Consider the following 21,953-nt stretch of genomic DNA (forward strand, 5'->3'; position numbering starts at 1 on the left):
ATATTACATATTACATAATATTATATTACAAATAATATATAACCATTTATAAATTATACATTTTAATACAAGAATTCTTGTGTTGTGAAGGGTTCATACACATTTGTACTACTAAAATTCTAGGACTTTCAGATAAATATTAATGACCTAATGTTTCACGTAATGTTTACTTACATGTGACAAATAAGAAAAAAAACGCATGTTCAAATTTATAACAGCATATAAAATACGTGACAATCTGTTTAGTTTGTTTATTTCTAAATCTGTAAAATAGTTTTTAGCAAGTATCTTGCTGTATGTGTGAAGCACAGTGGGTAGCACGTTCGCCTCACAGCAAGAAGGTCGCTGGTTCGAGCCTCGGCTGGTCAGTTGCTATTTCTGTGTGGAGTTTGCATGTTCTCCCCGTGTTGGCGTGGGTCCTCCGGATGCTCCGGTTTCTCCCACAAGTGCAAAAACATGCGCTATAGGTGAATTGGGTAAGCTAAATTGTCCGTAGTGTATGTGTGTGATTGTTTCCCAGTGATGGGTTGTGGTTGGAAGGGCATCTGCTGTGTAAAACATGTGATGGATAAGTTGGCGGTTCATTCCACTGTGGCGACCCCAGATTAATAAAGGGACTAAGCCGAAAACAAAATGAATGAATTATCTAACCCTTGTAGTTAGAGATTGTTTCTGGATACCACACGCAAAATGTAGCTTGAATTACGATGAATGTGAGTGAAAGAGAGGCGAAGCTGAAACTGTGAGTTGTTTTTTTTTACCCCAGACAGAGAACGTCACGTGAAGAGATGAACCGCGCATTAAAATTTCCCCAATTATATAATTTTAAATATAAGTACGCAGATATTTGTTAAACAAATTTACTTGACTTTTCCTGGTTTTTCTGAAGGCCTGGAAAATGTCTTGTCAAAATTTCATGACTTTTCCAGGTTTTAAATTTAATTTAGCATTAGCTGGTGAGTGACCAAAACTAATTGTTTGTAAATACCTTTTATATAGTTCGATTTATTACAATATAAATTAAAAAAAAATTACCAAAGTGATCTGCCTGTATTATTCTTCTCTCAAAAACACAATTTTAACCTGAAGCGACAGGTGTGATGTAAATTTGTAGAAAAAAAAAAATATATATATATATATATATATATATATATATATATATATATATATATATATATATATATATATATATATATATATATATATATATATATATATATATATATATATATATATATATATATATATATATATATATGGTAAAAATAAATGAATACAATTAAATTAATTAAAACATTTAATAACCCAGTAACACCAAAAAGGAGGACTATTAACACAAACTATTTTGATAACTACATTAGCATCCACCTTTAATACCATGTATGGTTATTCATTGATATTTAGAATGATCTTTATAAATATTGTAGTTTCCATCCTTGTAAAAAAGTCAAGCAAAATGTAACCTCGTTAGGCAAGTTCACGGCATATTCAGTCCTATTCTTCCAAGATTTTCTTTTCAACATACTTTCTTGTCCTATCACTGGTGTTTGTTTGAATAAAAATGGCTAAATTAAATTAGAAAGTACTTACCGATAAGAGCCTCCAGGTGACTGGTCGAACCTCACGAGGGATTCCTGACCAGCTATGCTTCCGTAACTCCTCTGTAGAAAGAAAACAAAGTGTAAACTGAATCCAAAATGACAAATATTTTAATAGCACGGTGAAACTGCCATCTTCAGACCAGTTGCTTTCTATATATAGCAGTAAACAGCTCATCAAACTGTGGTCTGGACCCCAAGGTATAAATCAGAGGAAGTTCAGATGAATTGGACTAAACAATTGAACGCAGCCTCAATCAACAGCCAAAAGCATAAATCAAGAGTTCATTCATATGCGGAGATTGAAAATCACGCACGACATGTTTTAAATCACCAGTCGCCAGCTTTCACAGGACCGATGACACTCTTACAGTTCAATCAGCATAATCAATACGCAATTACTTTTAATTAGCAAACACATTCACAGTTTTCACAGCCATGCCATGCTGAATTATGGAAACTCCAATAAGACAAATAAGCCATAACTGCGTATTGATTTTAAAGGTAATGAATATGTAGTTGACTACTCGCAGGTTCTCATAATATTTGGAAAGCTTAAAAAAAAAAAAAATACAACATCTGTGCCATCCTTTTACAAATATTTCACTTTTTTTCCTCCAACGCACCTCAAAATCCTTTCTTAATCAGTTTTGTGTGTTGTTGTGAAAACAAACCTTTTACTTTTAAACCATTTAAAAAGAAATATATAAAATATTAACACTAGTACTCAGAGAGCATTTAAGGATATTCATTTATTTTTCTTATCACATTGAGATTATTGATCAAGTTATAAATTCCTACTCGTGTAAGAATTATGCGTAAAATTAGAAATTATATGCCAATGGGCAAGAAAAACAAACTTGATACTTAGTATATTTTATTAAATCTGTGTTTAATAATAAATCTTGAACTTAGTTTGTATAATCAAGTGAATTATTATAGTTTTTAATAAAGGTCTGAAAAAATATGCATATGCAAAAGTTTTATACACTATTTTTGTCGACAAATTGATTTAATTCTTAAAACCTTTGGTCAATGTTTTACTTTAAAATTTAGATCCACTAAAGGGATTGCTAGGTTGCATTATTCAGGTCAACTGGAACCAGGAACACTTAGAAAAACACAAAGAGTTCTATTTTATTTCTATATAAAATGATAACATTTGATAATAAGCGAGTGGCGCGAGCAGCCGAAAACATATGGATATGTTTGTAGAAAAAGCCCTTTGTACAATTAACGGATCTCGTTATTAGGGATGCAACGATTAGCCGATTTCACTATTAACTGTGCTTTAATTCGTCACAGTTAATTAATCATAAAGGCTGTTGCACGCAATGAAACTGCTGCAATTAAACAAAGTTATGCCAAGTTGTCAACTGTGCGCTAGTTTAAAGTTCCGAGGTTGTACACCGAGGCTAATATGCTCGCACACTGGATTAACTATAGAAGCGGGCCGTTCCCAGATCACGTCGTTGCCGTGTGCAAGTTTGTTATTTCCAATGTAAGAATCCAATATGCACGCACAAGCGGAGCAATGCGCTCACGGCTTTCCGGACGCACGCAGGAGTAAACATCTGTTGTAGCGGTGAGAGTTGTACGCGGCTTTGAGTGCAATGTAAACAAAAGATTTGTTAGACGAATTATTACATTTACATTAGATGTGATAACCGTGAAACCATGATTATTCTTCAGACTATAATCGTACAGCCAAAATCTATAATCGTTGCATCCCTAATTGTTATGCAGTTCAAAACATAACATATGAATGTGTCTGAATGTAAAAGAAGCCTACTTGAGCAATGCACTGCTTTTGAATGCATTTGAATGTTTGTAAAAAAAAAAAAAAAAAAAAGCCTATTGTACAATGCAGTGATGTTATGTGGTTTCAAATACAAAATATTAACATTTTATGTAGAAAAAGCCAACGTGGGTGTCTTAATGAGCAAAAATACGACAAATGGGCTTATATGCAGTTGTATCCTCACTCATATTGCAAGTCATATCTCTCCGGCCGTTCGTTTGGGATGCTTTTGATGAACTTGCCCCCATGACAAACTAATTGAATGGCCCTGTACTAAGGGATTGCTAGAAAAGAAAATTGCATATATGCTCATCTGTCTCTCCTAATCTTGGATCTGGTCCGTATGGTGACCTTTATAGTTCCTAAATTCAAAGCACAAGTGAACAGGAACTTTGTTTAAAGCACAAGTTAACAGAATTATTCTGTCCACTTTACTACTAGTTATATAATTAAAGAACATCACAAGAAGTCATTTGTTGATTTAATTTTAAATCTTAAAGCCTCATCATATTGACTGGAGCCACATGACTTAGTGTGCTTTCACATCTGTAAATCGATTGTTTTATTCCGAAATAGGGATTAAAATTGTTACTATGTTTATTCTTGTTCTTGGTGAAGTTCGCTTTCACAATGCAAAGTTTCTAAACGGACCAAAATAGTTAAAACAAGTCACGTTAGAGTACATTGGTTTCCTCACATTGGTCAGAGTTTCAAGGTTTATTTTTCAGAGTCCCACGGATTCAGCTCAGTTGTCGTACATCGTTATTTTAATTTACGATGAGAAATGAGACATTATATGTGAAAAGGTGCACTTTAATTTTGAATGGAGACACCCACAGACATCGTCACCAAATATAAATCAGAGAGTTCAGACTTGGTCTCATTTTAGTAGTTAAGGGTTCTACAAATCGATCTATTGAATCAATCAATAAATATACTGCCTGTCATTTTTTTGTAACACCTTGTTTAAAACTATTGATACTTTAACTAAATAGTTGACTCAGAGTCATATAAATGAATCATGTTGGGTTCAGATCTTTTGCTTGAACGCATCAACGTCGATATGGTACATCACCGAATATGTAGCACCACTTCCAGTGTAAACATAAACTCGCCTTTCCATTCAGACACAGCGGAGCGCAGGAGATCACGGGACTGATCATGACGCGAAGATGACGATCACTGATAGATGGCCATTAGGCTGCGGGGAATAAAGAGTTAATTTTCACAACAATACCACAGTATAGCCAACCTATTGCTGTGTTTGTTCCTGTCATATTTCTGATTTTTGATACAATAACCTCCGCTGCAATGAGGGAATTGCCGGCTGTTTGCTATTAAAGGAAGGAACAGCAGAGACTATTATCTATTGGACTTTGTCAGACTTTGTCCGTAACTGTTACAGTTCATATTGACCAGTTTCTTCTTCCTCCGGATCATAACATGTAAGTGTAATTAAAATTGTTGCCTCGTTTTGTGTAGTTTGCAAAATATTTATTTAAGTGTGTTGTAACTTGTAATCGCTCCGTGTGGCTTGTAATCACCTATTATAGATCAGTGCTTGTACTGCATCTTTCAGGTTAAATCCTTATGGGATATTCACATATTGTGTCCAAAACCATGTTAAAAATGCAACGCGTGCTTCTTCCTTTACCGATTTAAAAGAGTTTCTGAACTCGCGATTCTCTGCTGTTTTGCCTTTTCTATGGCCACCATAAGCTGTTCCTTACACACGCGGCGTGGTCAATTTTTTAAATGGTTCAACTTTTGCCACTGTGTGGATTAATACTGAATGTGTGTCGTTGTTATTACTTGGGGTTAGGGTTAAGAGTAGAGTAATATGCTGGTGTTTAACTGCATTGCTTTAATGCACTCCGGCATTGGGTTCTCACATACTCTCTGGCTGCTACTTCATTGCCGTGGTGGGCGTTTCTCTCTGTCTCATGCTGAACCTAGTCGACCAATCACAACAGACTGGGTCATCGGACCAATAAGCACAGATTAGCTTTGTGCTAAAGAGGGGTTTTGGAACAAATGAAATCGCTGAACAAATCATGTGGGAGTTATTGGGATATTTAAGTAAAAATAAATGCATATTATAAGACAATGAAAGTGTTTTTTGACCTTGCATGCATATCAGCCTGTTGTTGGAGACCCTCAAAACCAAAATATGACCTTTTATAAATGTAAAATGGAGGCTCTTTAATAACCGTATATATAGCGATCCCATAACTATAATACACTGTGATATCGCCAGGTTCATTAGTTTGTTGGATTGTATTGCTTTCTCACTACAATCCATCTGCTTCAGAGTTCATTTAAATCAAGCCGAGATCACCTTATTCAAGCGATCTTGAAATGATTGTTTTGCTATGGATCAGAGCGTGATAGCGGGTTTCACATATGCCAAACGCACCGTGCTAACAGGGGAAACGCACCAGGTCCTGAAACATACGTCTAGGTGTGAAAGCACCCTTAAAATCGGTTGCATATGGTCTTTTTTTACTCTCAAAGTGTTGGTAATTTAAGAATCATCTACCATGGATTGAGATAAAAAAAATATTCATCAATCCTCTCCTCAAAGAAAAAAAAAAAATCATTTAAAGCCCCGCTTACACTGTGAGATTTCAGCCAATTTGCCATCGGAGACAAATTTGGGAAATCCTAAAAGATTCCTGAAATCCTAGGTTAAAATCTGTGATCTATGATCTTTTGTTTGACATATTCACAGACAGCTGCTTAGTGCCCATTGCGATCAGATTTTTCAGACAATTTCCTGCAGTGTAACAACAGCTGCAATGAGCGTCAATCCAAAAACCAATAGGAGCTCCGAATTTGATGATGCAATCCATGCGACAATTCAAATGACTGCGGGGAAATGTAAAACAGTTTTTTTCGTCCTGGTTTTGACATGCCGTTTGCAAAAATTGCCACTACAGATTGTTTACGTTTGCTGTGAAGAATCATTTCAGAACACGGTACAGTGAAAGTGTCACAGGTGGATGACGTCAAACTCTGGGGGCGTTTTCTTTCTTGTTTGGTGCGTCTTCATTGGTGTTCAATCTGACTTTATGACAGCTGAGATCCTACAGTGTGACATAAGAGCCATGTTCGTGCAGTCTAACATGCTACAATCGTTCAGGATTATAAAAAATAATAATAATAATAAAATGTAAAAATAAAAACACAGTGTGAACCAGCCATTAGATGAACTATCTCTAAAAATGACTTCACTCAAAGTGTCAATAAATAATTCATGATGAGTTATATGCTAAAACTGTGGCTCAAAGTAAATATAATTCTTGCCTTTGCAAGCACCACCACTGAAGTAAAGAAAATACTTATAGTATTATACTTTCGAGTCTTACAAAGAAGAGCAAAGACAACTGTTGTCATGACAACCAGCAGAATCACAGTGAATTTTAACCATTCTCTCTGCCTGTTCCTTTTTTGTATTTTTCATTGAGTGGAGCTTTTCAACTCCCCTGTTCTCAATTACTTACCTTGTCTATCTTATAAAGACAACATTATACAGCAGGTGAATGCCATTATAGTAGATATCAGTGATCTCTCCGGGTATTGAAGCCTACACTTCTTTTTGAGGATTGTTTTTTTACCATCTCCCGCCAAGCCCTCTGGGTCATCGTGATCAGTGAATGTAAAAACCCGCTTTACACAACGTCTATGAAAACTTAAACACTCGCTGAGAAACATCTGGCAAGAGTGCTCCTGGGTCGTTTTTGAGTTAGAACAAACACGAAGCTGATATCCAAGCGCTCCTAAAATACTAATGGTATTGAACACCTGCCAGCCGTCATACGATAGCGGAATGATGAAAGATCTCAGAAGCTATTATGAACTCAGAATACTGTGCAGGGAAGCCCCTCCAACTATATCACAAGCACATTTTTCATAAGGTGCTGCGAAAGAAGTGTATAAGCGTTATTTTCCCCTCCAATGACTGATGGTTGTCATTCCCTCGTGATTTCAGCCTGTCGCTCAGGAAAGCTCTGAACCTGCGGAGGCTGAAACTCAGTTATAAAAGCAAAGAAGAGTGGGTTTCTTTGATAGCATCATTACAGCATCAACGGGACAAAATGAGCGAAGGCACATGCAGAACTTGTTTTTTTTTGTTCTGCCATCTCACAGGTGCACTCGAAAAGACGATTGGTTGGAGAATGTGGGGAGAACAGAAGGGCCTCTCAGCATGAACTCAGGAAGACTAGGATAACATCATGGATGGGATTCGTGTGCATTCTGCCATCCCACACTGTCTCACCTGGCAAAGACATTCAGCTAGAGGCAGAAAAACAGGCGAGAGATGAGGTGCGAACACATGTGACGATTTTCAGATGGTTCTGATGAAGATCTTCTACCAGTCGACAAGTAACCCATGAGTGTCTAGTTTTCAATACCGCTTTGACAACATTTTATATATTTTGTATATTGAGTGATGACACAATTTGGTAATTGTTAGTGAAAGGCTTACCCAGGTCTGTGTTGGAGCTGGAGAGTAGCTGCTTGAATTTATCCAATCGTGTCTTCTCTCTCACGGTCATGGGCGGAGCTCCTGAGGCGTTTTGGTCTGAAATGCGGGCAACTAAGGGAATGACAGGGCGTACAGGAAGTGACTGTTGTTTTTGCAGTGGATTTCGAGCTAAACAGAAAAGAAAGAAAATATAAAGACACAAATATTAAGAATTAGAATTTATTTACATTTAAAATGTAATTAAATCAGAATTATTAGCCCTCCTGAATTTTTAACCCCTCTACTTTTTTTCCATAATTTCTGCTTACCAGAAATCTCAAAAATTTCTAAATATAATAGTTTTAATAACTCATCTCTATTAACTGATTTTTTAATCTTTGCCATAATGACAGTACATAATATTTTACTAGAATTATTCCACAATACTAGTATTCGGCTTAAAGTGACATTTAAAGGCTTAACTATATTAATTGGGAAATTTATGGTAATTATGCAAGTCATTGTGTAACAATGTTTTGTTCTGTAGACCAATGGTCCCCAACGGTCACGGTGGAGCGGTCAAAGCTTGACAGTTGTACAGCGGCCCGGGGATGGGTGCATTGCTAGGCGACCATCAACTCTTTTCTCAGATAATGACAAAGCTGACAAAAAAATAGCTGCAACTCTGATACAAGTTTTATTTATAGAGAAAATTAAAAAGCACTGCTGTGCTACCGAACTGTGTATATTCCATACAAAATATGAAGCTGATCGGTCAGTTCTTGTCACGTGACTCGTGGTGCACTTGCAGCATTTTGAAGATGTTTTCAACTGTGTGCGCCTGGAGGCACGCATCGCTCAGAATATGGAAATAATGATTTTTTTTTTGTATCCCCCACCTTAAATTAAATAAAATGCGTGAGGAAAATGTGTCTCAACGAAATCCTGTTATCACAAGAAAATACATTTTTATAACATAATTGAGTGACCAAAAGATATCACAGACCGCTCAACCGCCCTGCACCAGCCCTTCATTCACTACATGAATGAATCTGTTAACAATTCGTTAACTGTGCTGTGTTCTCACAGGTGGTGTCTGATATTGCACAGATTCTTTTCACATATACCTTATTATTTGCATATGTCACTTTAATAGCAATACCGGTCTTTTCATGAGCAGCGACATTAGTTTAATCTTAGTCAGTGCAAGCCCTTTTGCGATGGTGTACGTTGTGTTAAATTTTACATATAGCTGCCACTTGCACGGCTGACAGCGTCTGGCGATTAAATGAAGGATTAAAGAGAACCTCTTGTGCTTGAAATGTGTAGATGTGGCAAACAGTTCCCTGAAAATTCCTTCCCACAGACTTTACAGTGAACGTTTTAGTTATTTTTATAGCGGACTTGAAGCCAATGGAAGTCTTTTATCCACTCTTCGAAAAGTGTAGATGATGGATTAACATTCACCACATGACCAGTAATCAGATGTGCCATTATTTGTAGCTTTAGGTGGTTTCTAAAACAAAATCTGTCAGTGTTGTTTTCATTCTCTCATCTTCAGCGTGTTATATTTTCGCAGTTGTAGCTCCTGTCATCTGAAGGCAGGAGGCGTTGACTGAGTAAATCACGGCTGATTTGAACCAATCCATTTGCGTTCAGTTCTAGAGCAGTGGGCCAATAAGAAGAGCGCGAAGGCGGGGCAAGCGTTGCAGGCTTTGTTTACTGCGGCAAGTTGACATGACAACAGTTTTAAACTGTTCCTGATTGCTGATTGCTGCATTTCAAGTACAAAGACGCATTCTGCGTGAATGTGTCCCTAATACTTCTAATAAAATCTGAAAATATTAGCTTTCACTTGTAATACTGAAAAATATATATTATAATCACTGAAAATTACACAATTTTTAAATCACTCTTGCGACCCCTTGAAATTATTCTGCGACCCCCAGTTTGAGAATCACTGCTGTAGACAACCGAAAAAATATATTGCTTAAGAGGGTGAATAATAAAGACCTTAAAATGTTCTTTAAAAAAATTTAATCAGCTTTTATTCTAGCTAAAATAAAACAAATAAGACTATAAAAAATATTTTCAGACATACTGTGAAAAAAGTCCTTGCTCTGTTCAACTCTGTTAAAAAAAAACTATTTTAATTACATGAAAATATTTTACACAAATATCTAAAAATAAATAGCACATTCATTTATTCAGATTGTGCTGAGATTTTCCAACTTTGAGAGATTTTTTTATTGTGTCACAATATTATTAAATATAATTAAAATATTACTAGCTTTATTTTATTACTGTACAATGAATTTAGCAACATTTTTAACCCTTTAAAACAACAATAACCAGCATACCTGTATTAACATTCAGCTGGGCGTCACTACAGGACTTCACCACTCTGCCATTGGCTGGGCCACTTTCAACATCCAGTCGTTCTCGATCTGGGTTTGTGCTGATGGGTTCCTGTCTGTCTAGTGAGCGCGGCCCTAACTCAGTGTCATCCGGAACTTTAAAGAGTTTGAGGCAAGGCGTCTGAGGAGTGGATCGTGATTGGACAGGTGAAGACGAAGACTGTTTGAGACTGAATATACCGTCATCCTCTTCATCATCAATGTCCCATGCATCGTTGGTGCTCCGGGCAAATTCATGAAAGGTTGAAGGCTTTTTGGATTTGACCACACTGCTGGCCTTCGGAGTGTCTTTTAATCTGTAATAAGACAAAGAAAAAGCACATATAAAGCACATAGAGACTGATTATAGTTAGAAAGGAAAATGCATTACAATTTCACAACAACAACAAAAAAAAAATAATAATAATAATTCAAAGTTTTTATGCAGCGAAACACATTCATATAGATGCGAACTGAAATGAAGAAATGAACATGTAAATGGGGGGTGAAAACATTTGTTGGCAAGCACACAAACAGTGGACAGCTAGCAGGACTTACGGACGGTGTCTCCGCGGGTCCAGAGGAGGGTGCTGTGCTCCATATACTGGCTGTAAGCTAAGAGAAAGAAAAGCTGATGTGTGCTCTACAGAGTCATAAAAAGGGCTGGGTGAGCCTGTATCATTTCAGCCTTGTCACAACATCTGATATGCATCTCAGCATTTATGAAGTTACAACCATGTCCTTCAAAGCCCATATGCCTGACTTTCCTACAGAATCTAGAATATGACAAACGTCTGAGGAATATTGTGGTCACCATAAAATAAAAAGAGTCAGGAATAAGAATGTCAAGCATGTCATAATACCCTCATAGATTTGTGCCTGACATTCTTATAGAATCTATAATATGACACACTTCTGATGACTATTCTGGTTTTATAAAGTCAGGAACGAGAATGTCAAACACTGAACGTGTTATAATGCCCTTGTAGTTTTGAGTTACAAAGCAAGGAAGGACAGCAAAACTAGGGTAATGACATGGCTATGTATAAATGAAACCGAAAACACAATATACACGATAAAGGATTAGGATTTTTAACAGTATAATCATTTGTTTTCTTTTTATTGCATTGACTTCACATAGTAGTATGCTACTTTGCTTTTGCTTGCCCTTTTTACATAAAATACCACCTTGGGGTCTGTATTATTGTGTGAAATTTATAATAAATACTGTTACAAAAAATATTTAATCTGTTCTTTTGAACAAATAATTGATTGATCGTAGAAAGGCTCTAAGGTAAACATTACAAAGAGTAGCCTGTATTCTGGAGATTTTGTCAAAGAGTTGCATTTATGACAAAAAATATATTTTGTAATTACAAATATATTCTATTATTGCTATCTATACTAATCGAAATATATACACTATAATTCAATTTATCACCCAACCATTGTCAGTGAAAATTTGGATTTACACAGGTAATTAAAATGCCCCGTTAAAATGATTTTTATAGTATAAAAGGCAGGTAAAGTTTCAAACTGTCAATTATCTTGGTAATTTTTTTCTGCACAAACCTATGTTCTTCATTTGCTGAATGTGAATAAATTATTTATTTTTTCTTTTTATTCTATTACTTTTTCATTATTTCTATTTATTTATTTATTTACATAATTTATTTGACTGATGTAATTTGTTTTATTTATATTTAATTAATTTTAATTAATGGATTTTTTAAATAAAAGTATTTATTAATTTGAATTCATTTAATTTAAGTTTATTTTATTTTTTTATTATTTTTTTTCATGTAATTTATGTAATGCATTTAATTTATTTGATTTAGGTAATTTATTTAATTAAATTTATTTTTGTTTAATTAATTTAATTTATTTCATTTTCATTTAATTTATTTTAATTATTTTCATTAATTTATTAAAATTATTAATAAATTCATTAATTTTCTTTTCAGTTTAGTCCCTTTATTAATCAGGGGTCGCCACAGCGGAATGAACTGCCAACTTATCCAGCACATGTTTTACGCAATGCCCTTCCAGCTGCAACCCAGTACTGGGAAATAAAAATATTTAATTTCAATAATTTAATTTACGTTTATTTTATTTATAAATAATTGTTTATATATATATATATATATATATATATATATATATATATATATATATATATATATATATATATATATATATATATATATATATATATGAATTAATAAATAATAAAATAAAATAAAATAAAATAAATATTTTTTATATATAAATAAATAAAATAAAACAAATTAGATACATTAAATAAATTGCATAAATAAATAATTAATAATATTAAAAAAAAAATATATATATATATATATATTTTTTTTTTATATTATTATTAATTATTTATTTATGCAATTTATTTAATGTATCTAATTTGTTTTATTTTATTTATTTATATATAAAAAATATTTATTTTATTTTATGTTATTTTATTATTTATTAATTCATTCATTCCATATCAGCAGCATTGACTATATGCATGGCAAAATTAGCAACATATATTCTATACATATTTTACAACCATAAACCGTAAGAAACAACAGTTTCTTAATAAACCAGCATTATACAAAAAAATTTTTGAAAAGCATAAATAACAACAATGCTGATAAAAGATCACATAAGATCTTTAAATTAGGTCCGTGATAAACATTCAAAGATTCCTTCCTTTTCAAACACTTTCCTTAAAATATTTTCTGAATAAAAATGTCCTCTAATGTAGTTTAAAAATATACACTCTATTAAAATTGTTTTCTTCCCATTTCAATAAAAGTTAGCAAATTTATAAGCAAATAAAAGTATTTATTGACCATGGATGGATGAACATCTACTATTGGAGACCTCCTAATAAATTGGAAATTCTAAACAACATAACAGGGCACTTTAAAACAATTCCAGAGCAGTAGGACAGGCCTACTGGTGCTTAGTGACAGCCCAAAAAAATACATCTCAAATTAAAAGCCAAGCACACTGCCGGGTCTACCACATTACAACAACATAAATATAAATCTCCACAATATTAGAGGCTATGGTGAGTTACTGTGCAATATCCGGCATAATGGCTAGATGGGTCCAAACACTGCAGTGCTAAGCAGAATTTTTATGGGCAACACAGGGGCATAGGTGTGGTCGTATTATTAAAAGGAAAATTAACTGTATTGTTGCTACAAGGTTATTTCTGTTGAAATCCACACAATACTAGATGCATTATGTGCAAATGGGACCACAGAGTAACTCCCTAAAGCACAATGCGGCTGAAACACGGCTCATCAATTTTTATGCGACTCGAAAAATAAAAGGTAAATTACTTGCAGATATGTAAGCAAGCTGCTTGCATTTGCATTAAATATTGGAGCTGTGAACAAGGAGTGTTTGAGCAAGTGAGCAGTTTGCCGGAGGGCAGTGTTATCTTAGACGTGGAATGTTAAATACACACACAGAGGACTTTTTTTACGCGCCATAATCTACATTCAAAAGCTAACAAAGTAGGGAAACTGTCAATGTAATGAATAATTTCCCCTTAGAGGAATTTTAATATATCATATGACATATTTTTATTTAATTCTAGGTTCTCAGAAACAATGACTATTTTCATGGCAAAAACTAATGAATAAATACAAATTTATTAATAAAAATTCTAACATATTTCCTGGTGACACTTTAATTTTAATATCACTGCATTAAAGGGATAGTTCACCCAAAAATGTAAATTTGCTCACTATTTAGTCTCCTTCAACTGGTTCTAAATATTGTTGCACAATATATCGTTTTAGCATCCATATCGCAATGTGCAAATCTACAATAGTCACATTGCAGGATCTGCAATGTCAGTTTAAGTTCAGTTTTAGTTTAGTTGTCCATTAGGAAATACAGTGCTCACTCAGCATATACGAGTACACCCCTCACAAATCTCTCATTTAAATTAATATTTTCTAAAGGAAACTTTACTCTACTACATTTGTGCATAACTATTAGATTAGTCAGCACTGAAGCCAAATCTGGAGCGAATCCAACAAAATAAGTTATGATAATGGTCCAAAATTAGTACATCCAAATGTATATGTAACAGAAAAATATTAAATACAAAATTTACAAAGAGCTAAATTAAAAAGAAAAAAAAAATTAAGATTGTTGAAATTTTGTAGTTTGCAATTTTTTCCAATATTTTGCATAAATTTAAATGTATTATTTTTCTTTTTCTAAAGATGTTCGATGACTAAAGCATTATTTTAATAAATTTATCCATTTAACATATCTTTTTTGTTCAAATGCACCAAAATACATTGCCTATATTCATTGAGAAATAGACACAAATTTTCATCTTCAAAATGGGGTGTACTCAGTTATGTTGAGCACTGTATGAGCGGAGATTATAGTCGACCAGAAACCACATGGAGTCATTATGAAGTTTAAGCTATAAAGTGTAGAAAAAGTGTAGCAATAGACGGGAAGTTTTTCGTTTGCTTTGTTTATAAGGTCTACTATGACTTTTAGATTTCAAGTGTATTTAAATCATTTGTGTCTAAGAATTTAAGCTATAGAGTGTAGAAATAGAGTATAGTAATAGAGGGGAATTTTTTTTATTTGCTTTGTTTTTAAGGCCTATGGCTGTGAGGTGTCAAGTACATTTAAATAATTTCTGTATCAGAATTTAGAACATTTGTAGTTTTATCAAAGAATAACTGTAGTTATTTTTATACAATGACTATGCAGTGTTATTTATTTACATTTGATTAATTAATACCTAAATACAGTTAGACTCTGCATAAAACTCTATCTGTTTGATTTTTGCAAATTATCTATCTAAAAAAAAAAAAAAAAAAAAAAAAACACCCTAAACAATATAAAATGATGAATTCTTTCCAAATTGAGCTATTCAAGTCTGTATATTCATATCATATTGCATACAAATAAAACATGATGTCAGTTTTCCAATATCGCCTTATAGTTTCAAACCTTTAGGAGTTTCTTTCTTTCTTCTTCATTGTATTTTTATACATATATATATATATATATATATATATATATATATATATATATATATATATATATATATATATATATATATATATATATATATATATATATATATATACATATATATATATATATATATATATATATATATATATATATATATATATATATATATATATACATATATATTTATATATATATATATATATATATATATATATATATATATATATATATATGAAGTAACCATCGCAATGTCAGTTTTTCCCAATATCGCCCTAGTTTCAAACCTTAATGAGTTTCTTTCTTTCTCTGTTGAATACAAAAGAAGACTTTGTAAAAAAGCTTAAAACCATTGACTTCCATATAGGGATGCAACGATAAACCGATTTATTAAATATTTATTTATATTAAAATGATTATGTATGTATGAACACAGAAGATAATAACAGATTTAGACAAATTCAACATTTTTATTTATTCTTATTTTTATTTATTATTATTTATTTATTCATTGTTCTGGCATTTATTTTCAGTGTAAAATTATTACTTCTGTTTAAAATAAAAATAAGTGAAAAAAGTTTTTGAAGTCCAAAGAGAGGAATGGACTATTGTTTGTTTTTATTATTATTTTGTGATGTGTTATTTGAAGCAGTAATAAATAACACTTTAAAATATAATCAGTCTTCTTGTGATTTTGTAAACTAGTAGTGTTTTAAAATTAATGAATTCATAATAATCATGGTAAACGTGAAACCATGATTATTCCTCGCACTATAATCGTACGACCAAAATCTATAATCGTTGCATCCCTATCCTGTAGTAAAAAAATAAATAAAGTGGAATTCAATGGTTACCGGTTTTCAACATTTATCTAAATATCTTCTTTGGTGTTTAACAGAAGAATGAAGCTCAGAAAGGTTTGAAACAAGTAAAGGCTGAGTAAACGACAATACATTTTTCCTTTAAAGAGAAAAAAAAGTCAAGAGTTCTGAAGACACGCTCTGTCTAAAGACTTTTGTGAATCTCTCTTCAACATCATGTGATTTCACAGAGAAGAAACCAAGGTTGTCTGGAGGCACATAGTATCAGTTTTGCATGCTCTGTTCCTTCTGCTGAAAGAGATAAATGGTGTGAAAGTGGCCACACCTCTCGTGTTACAGGAGGATCACACCCGCTCTCCGCCCTCCAACTGCTGCAGATTCACCTGAACTAGCAACTCAAACAGTCTCGGATCACAACCACACCCAAACAATAATGGCCGCTTCAGATCATCTTTTGCAAAACTGAGGGGAATTCCATCCGTTTCCAACATAATCTTCTTTGTGCTCTACTTATAATGCACCAATTATATCAGATGATCCAAAAACATCAGGGACTTTTTATTAGCCATTAAAAGCATGGAAAATGTGTCATCATTTAGACACGTTTTGAAATAGGAGACCTCTATTTATTTACTTTTTTAATTTATTGCATTTAATTGATTGTACAACCTGTATATGTATGTGCGTATGTGTGTGTACAGCAGGTAAAAATAGTTTTTTTATTATTTGTCTTTATTTTCTGTGCTAATTTTGTTTTATTTTTTGTAAGCTGTTGACTACAGCTACCATAGCTGTACCGGTACTATCCACTACCGGTTAAAAGTTTGGGGTCAGGACGATTTTTAAATGTTTTAAAATAAGCTTATCCTGCTCACCAAAGCTGCATTTATTTCATCAAAAATACAGTATAGATTGCAAAATTGTGAAGTTTATCATTTCATTTAATAATTTAGTCATTTTAAAGATGAATTATCAGCTTCGTTACTCCAGTCTTCAGAGTCACATGATCCTTTAGAAATCACTCTAATATTAATTATTATTATTACTACAATTATTATTATTATTATTATTATTATTATTATTAATTACTATTATTATTATTATTATTATTGGTAATGGTAATAAAAGCAATAATGAATAAAGTAATGATTTCATTTGAAACTACATACAATAAGAAAGCAGTTATTTAAAATGAATAAATATTTACCAATTTACATTCAATAAATGTCGCCTTGATGAACAGATTTAAACTAAATAAATAAATAAATAATAAAAAATAAACTGACCCCAAACTTTTGACTTGTAGCGTATGAATGTATGAGACCATTTAAGCTGTAAGTTTGTGTGTTTTGTATTTATTTTTTTTGTTGCTATAAAGAATGAAAATTAATAAAAAAAATTCATTGTCATCATTTACTTTTTTACATGTTATAAACCTGTTAGTCTTTCTTTTTTCTTTTAAATAAAAAGGAACACTGTAAAAATATTTGTCCATAAACAGTTTTCTGTTTTTTGTGATTCATGTTTTTTTTCCACTTATTTATGCTTCTGAATTACATTATAGGATCTCGATCATTCCTCCAAAAGCTATCGATGTTAAAATTTAAAAAGTGACTTTTGTTGGCATTTTTAATCATTTGAAGTGATATGTTGTCTGCGTGTGTGTTGTAAATGACAGTAAAATGACCTGGTATTAAACAGCCAGAATACTTTTTCTGTTCTTTTACAGACTTAATTCTTTCTATATTATTTCTTAAATAATATCTTCTTTTTCGACAACAAAAGACGACAGGGCAGAGATAAAACTACCATTCACAATCAAAAATAAACACCATGTGAACTACAAAATATGGAACTTGCTAATTAACGTATATATATATGTATATATATATATATATATATATATATATATATATATATATATATATTTTTTTTTTTTTTTTTTTTTTTTTTTTTTTTTTTTCATTGTAAATATTTTGTAGAATTTTGGCCAATAGACATATGTCAATGGCGGCTACAGTTTACCAACATTCTTCAAAATATCCTCTTCTGAGTTCAAGAGGAAAGAAAACACTTGGGGGTTGAGTAAAAGGTAGGAAAGTTTTCATTTCTGGGTGAACTATGCTTTTAAAGAGATTTTTTATACTTTATTTGCAATAATAAAACAAAAAGTAAGCTTTCAAGGTTTTAAAGCATATAAGGGATGATCAAGTGACCATGTTTACTATAACAATACTTTAAGTAATTGAGTAATTGGAGTTATTTTAAACACTACATAGAACACTACACACTACAAGTGTGTAACATTTATTGTGTACAGTACATTAAACAATAGTGTCAATTTTTATTTGCTGTTTGCATAATGAAGCAAGAACAGAACTTTTGTGCATCTCAGAGCAACACTGCGCTGTTTTATTTCTTAGTGGCACTTATTTATGCATAAAAGGCCTAATCCAGTTAAAGTACCAACACAAAAATCATAAAGAAAATATTATTGAATTATCATTAAAAGTAAAAAAATAAATAAAAATAAAAAATAAATTTTAAAAAAATTAAAATCACAATTTTTTTTCTTTTTTTTTTAGCTCGTTGAAAATACTTATTTAAAATGAGCTGAAACAACACAATTCTTGAGAATTCATTGGAATAACTTAATTTTTTATGTTCAATCCGAATAAATGTGTTAAAAGTGTTAACTTAATCAATTTGTGTTGGGACAACATGAATGAATTGTGCATTTTTTACAGTGTGTGAAAAGAACACAATAAAACTATGTATTTATTTTTACAATTACCACTTAATACTGTTTTTTGTCAGTTCCTATTTACTTCACTTCCTGTCATGTCTATACTGTTTGGTCACAAAAAAGTAACTTCTAAAAAACAATAAGCAGCATAAGCAGCTGTTTGTAATGAAACTGTTGAAAATTATGTGCTATAAAATATATAAAAGATTAACCAATCTTGCTAAATTTCATTAGATTTTAAATTATTAAACATCTTGTTTTTGAAGCATAGTTGCAAAGTTTATAGATTTGATGAATTAATTATTTACTATGTTGAGTTGAGGTTGAACATTTCTTCTCATAAATATTCCTGACAATACATTTTGCTACATAAACAACTCTTACACTGTTGGACATTTTATTGGCTGTCTTAAACATTTTTATAATAACTTTAACGGTTAAAAGCTATTAGTTACTAGTTAATTAGTTAAAGCTTTTAGTAACTAATAAAGTTATAGTAACTAATAACCTTAACTTTTCAGAATTTGTTTCTAAAGCAATAGTGTGCATCTTTTGTAACTGCTTGGAAACAATGAACAATGAAAGATGCTATACATATGAAACTGAATTGAATTTAATAAAAAAATATATATATATTATAGTCATTATTCTTTGCTTGTGAAATTAATCAGAACACATTCTAATGTACAGAACAAACCAAAAAAATTTGTATTTAGGCCTGTCACAAAAATTCATATATCAGCTTATCGACCTCAATAATTTTTGGCCACTCAATATATATTTGTCCGTCATGTTTACATAAAAATTAAATGCTTAAAAATTTGAGCAGATTATGCAGCTTCTTTCATCTCATCTAATCTCCATTGGAGGTGTCAGTGAGTTCAGGGAACTTTTTTTTAAGGTTTTGAAGAGGTGTCAAAGTAAACTCTTCCACTTCCAGAAAAGCTATCATTAACAAATAACGTTAAAGCCAAAAAGGACATTTACATCTGTTTTTTGTGTCTTGAATGTGTTAATGCCAATATAAATCCTGTTGCAGAATCATTATATAAATAGGCATAATTTGGTCTTAAAATGACAATAATATCACTTATCACAACTTTTGTGATAATACAACAAAACACAACAAAAATTACTTATCGAGATAAGCTTATTTGTTTTATACTTTTGTTTTGATTCTTAAAAACCTTTTCACTACAATCTTTATAAAAATATTACACAAGCAAACATAGTATTTTCAACATGGTTAGGAATCAACATGTCCCAATAAAAGTAAAAAAATAACCTGCAAATAAATTCAAATGGCAAATATTAACTTTTAAAAAGAAAACAAAAAGTTACTTTTAACTTCTGTACATCCACTCTAGAATCAGCAAATCTGCAAACTGGCTGCCTGAAAGTTCCTCTTTAGCAACATTATGCAATGCCAGAATATAATATCTGATCTACAGAAAACTGTCCAGTCATCACAGGCTCGCATTCAGTCAGATGAACTGATTCTGTCTGTGACCATGAAAATCCAGGCAACCTGCAACGAAGCAGACTCAGCAATCTCTGTGCAGACTAAACAAAAGGCCCACGAGGACAAAGTGGCCAGCTTTAAAACTATTAAGAAAATAATTGAGTTAAAGTAGGTTTTTATATTGAGAGTTTCTCCTTAATAATATAATGTCAGATAAGTATTGTCTGCAAATTCTAAATAGTGAAATCAAATTAGCAGCCAATGGCCATCAAATTACAACATTGTTTATAGTCAGATAAATAGTGTTAATGTTGTTTTGAAGTCATACTTACTTTTGATTTCAAGCCGAATATTCAAAATACTACGGTAAACAATCTAGGGAGCATGTCACAAGTTGTCACTGAAGGAATGTGCGACTATAAACCTACATTACCTCAATTATAAATAAAAAAATAATTAAAACATGGCTTAGAAAAATAATGAAAGCACTGCAGTAACGGGTAGTTGTGTTTCCTTTACCATAAACATCAACTAAACGATTTATTTTAATATGCAAGTGGCATTTTATGATGTATACAGATATTATAATTGTTATTTCACAACAAATCATAACAAGATCATTCAGTGTAAGAAATGTTTAGCTGTTGAAGTCAATGACTATTTAAAACAAAGTCACTATAGTAACAAAATGGTATTTCGGTGGTAACTATGGTCACCATGATGAACTTTTGTGAAGAGTGATATAAACATTCGCTATCATATGATCATAGCTTTCATAATTGACTTAAACCTTGTTAGTTTTAACTGTTAAAACAGATATGATAACCCAAATATGCTGAACACGTCTGGGGTTTCCAGCATACTGTCAAAACATATACAAGTGACACACTTTCATATCGAATAGTAAACAAAGCAGGATATTTTACATATGTTAACCATTACATAGCTTACTAATGACCACTCTAGCAGCAAAAATTAATGATTAAAATGTACCTTCCGGGAACCTTCGGGTTTTTCCTCCAGAAATGAATCCTGTTGTCGGTGGCCATGGCGAGAGGACGCCCAATTTCACTCTCAAACAGCCATGAGATCGATAACCACGCCGTCAACCGATCTGTGCTGATATCTAACAGCGAAAACGATCTTTTTGTGTGTATTGCCGCATGTGTCTTGCTTTGTTTTGCTTAGTTATCGCGCGTATTTTGTCAACACAGAATGTGCCTACAGCAGTTCTGAATGGACGTCGCCATCTTGGAGGTGCGTGAGGTCGCGCTGTGATTGGCTGAAATGAGGAACAGGTGCAATGGAACGGTCCAATGGGGTTTGAGTTTTATTAGACTTTATGCCATTTAGACCTACTTTGTTCTTAACAACACCTACATTCTCTTTAATGATGTTTACTTGTAATAATGTTTGTAAACATGTACATGACTTATAACGCAAAGGGTTTTAGGTGGTCAAAAGGGAGAGCAAAGGGGTCAGTTGAAATGTTTGGAGAAAAAGTATAAAATATGGCAAAAAATAAAGTAAAAATAGCAAATAGTTAAAATTTACACAATAAAGCATTTGTAATAATTTTTATTTATTCTGTTTAACTTGTATTTATATTATGTATTATGATCATGCGTAATTATATAAA

The 21,953-nt window shown here is 32.2% G+C and overlaps 1 protein-coding gene across 2 annotated transcripts in view; it reads right to left on the reverse strand.

Moving 5' to 3' along the window:
* The window catches only part of tbc1d22b (TBC1 domain family, member 22B), a 125,310-nt gene extending 103,752 nt beyond the window's left edge, over positions 1–21,558 (reverse strand). The window contains exons 1-5 of one of the 2 annotated variants that reach the window (XM_056464027.1): positions 21,308–21,558; positions 10,822–10,878; positions 10,228–10,580; positions 7,889–8,056; positions 1,591–1,661 (exon numbers count right to left, since the gene is read on the reverse strand). In XM_056464027.1, the coding sequence (XP_056320002.1) occupies positions 1,591–1,661; positions 7,889–8,056; positions 10,228–10,580; positions 10,822–10,878; positions 21,308–21,363 (705 nt within the window). In that variant the 5' untranslated portion in view covers positions 21,364–21,558. The remainder of the gene's footprint in view (positions 1–1,590; positions 1,662–7,888; positions 8,057–10,227; positions 10,581–10,821; positions 10,879–21,307) is intronic. The other variant, XM_056464028.1, reaches the window with a different exon arrangement.
* Between the last annotated feature and the right edge of the window lie 395 nt (positions 21,559–21,953).

Source organism: Danio aesculapii, chromosome 8 (assembly GCF_903798145.1).
Source record: "Danio aesculapii chromosome 8, fDanAes4.1, whole genome shotgun sequence".
NCBI lineage: Eukaryota > Metazoa > Chordata > Actinopteri > Cypriniformes > Danionidae > Danio > Danio aesculapii.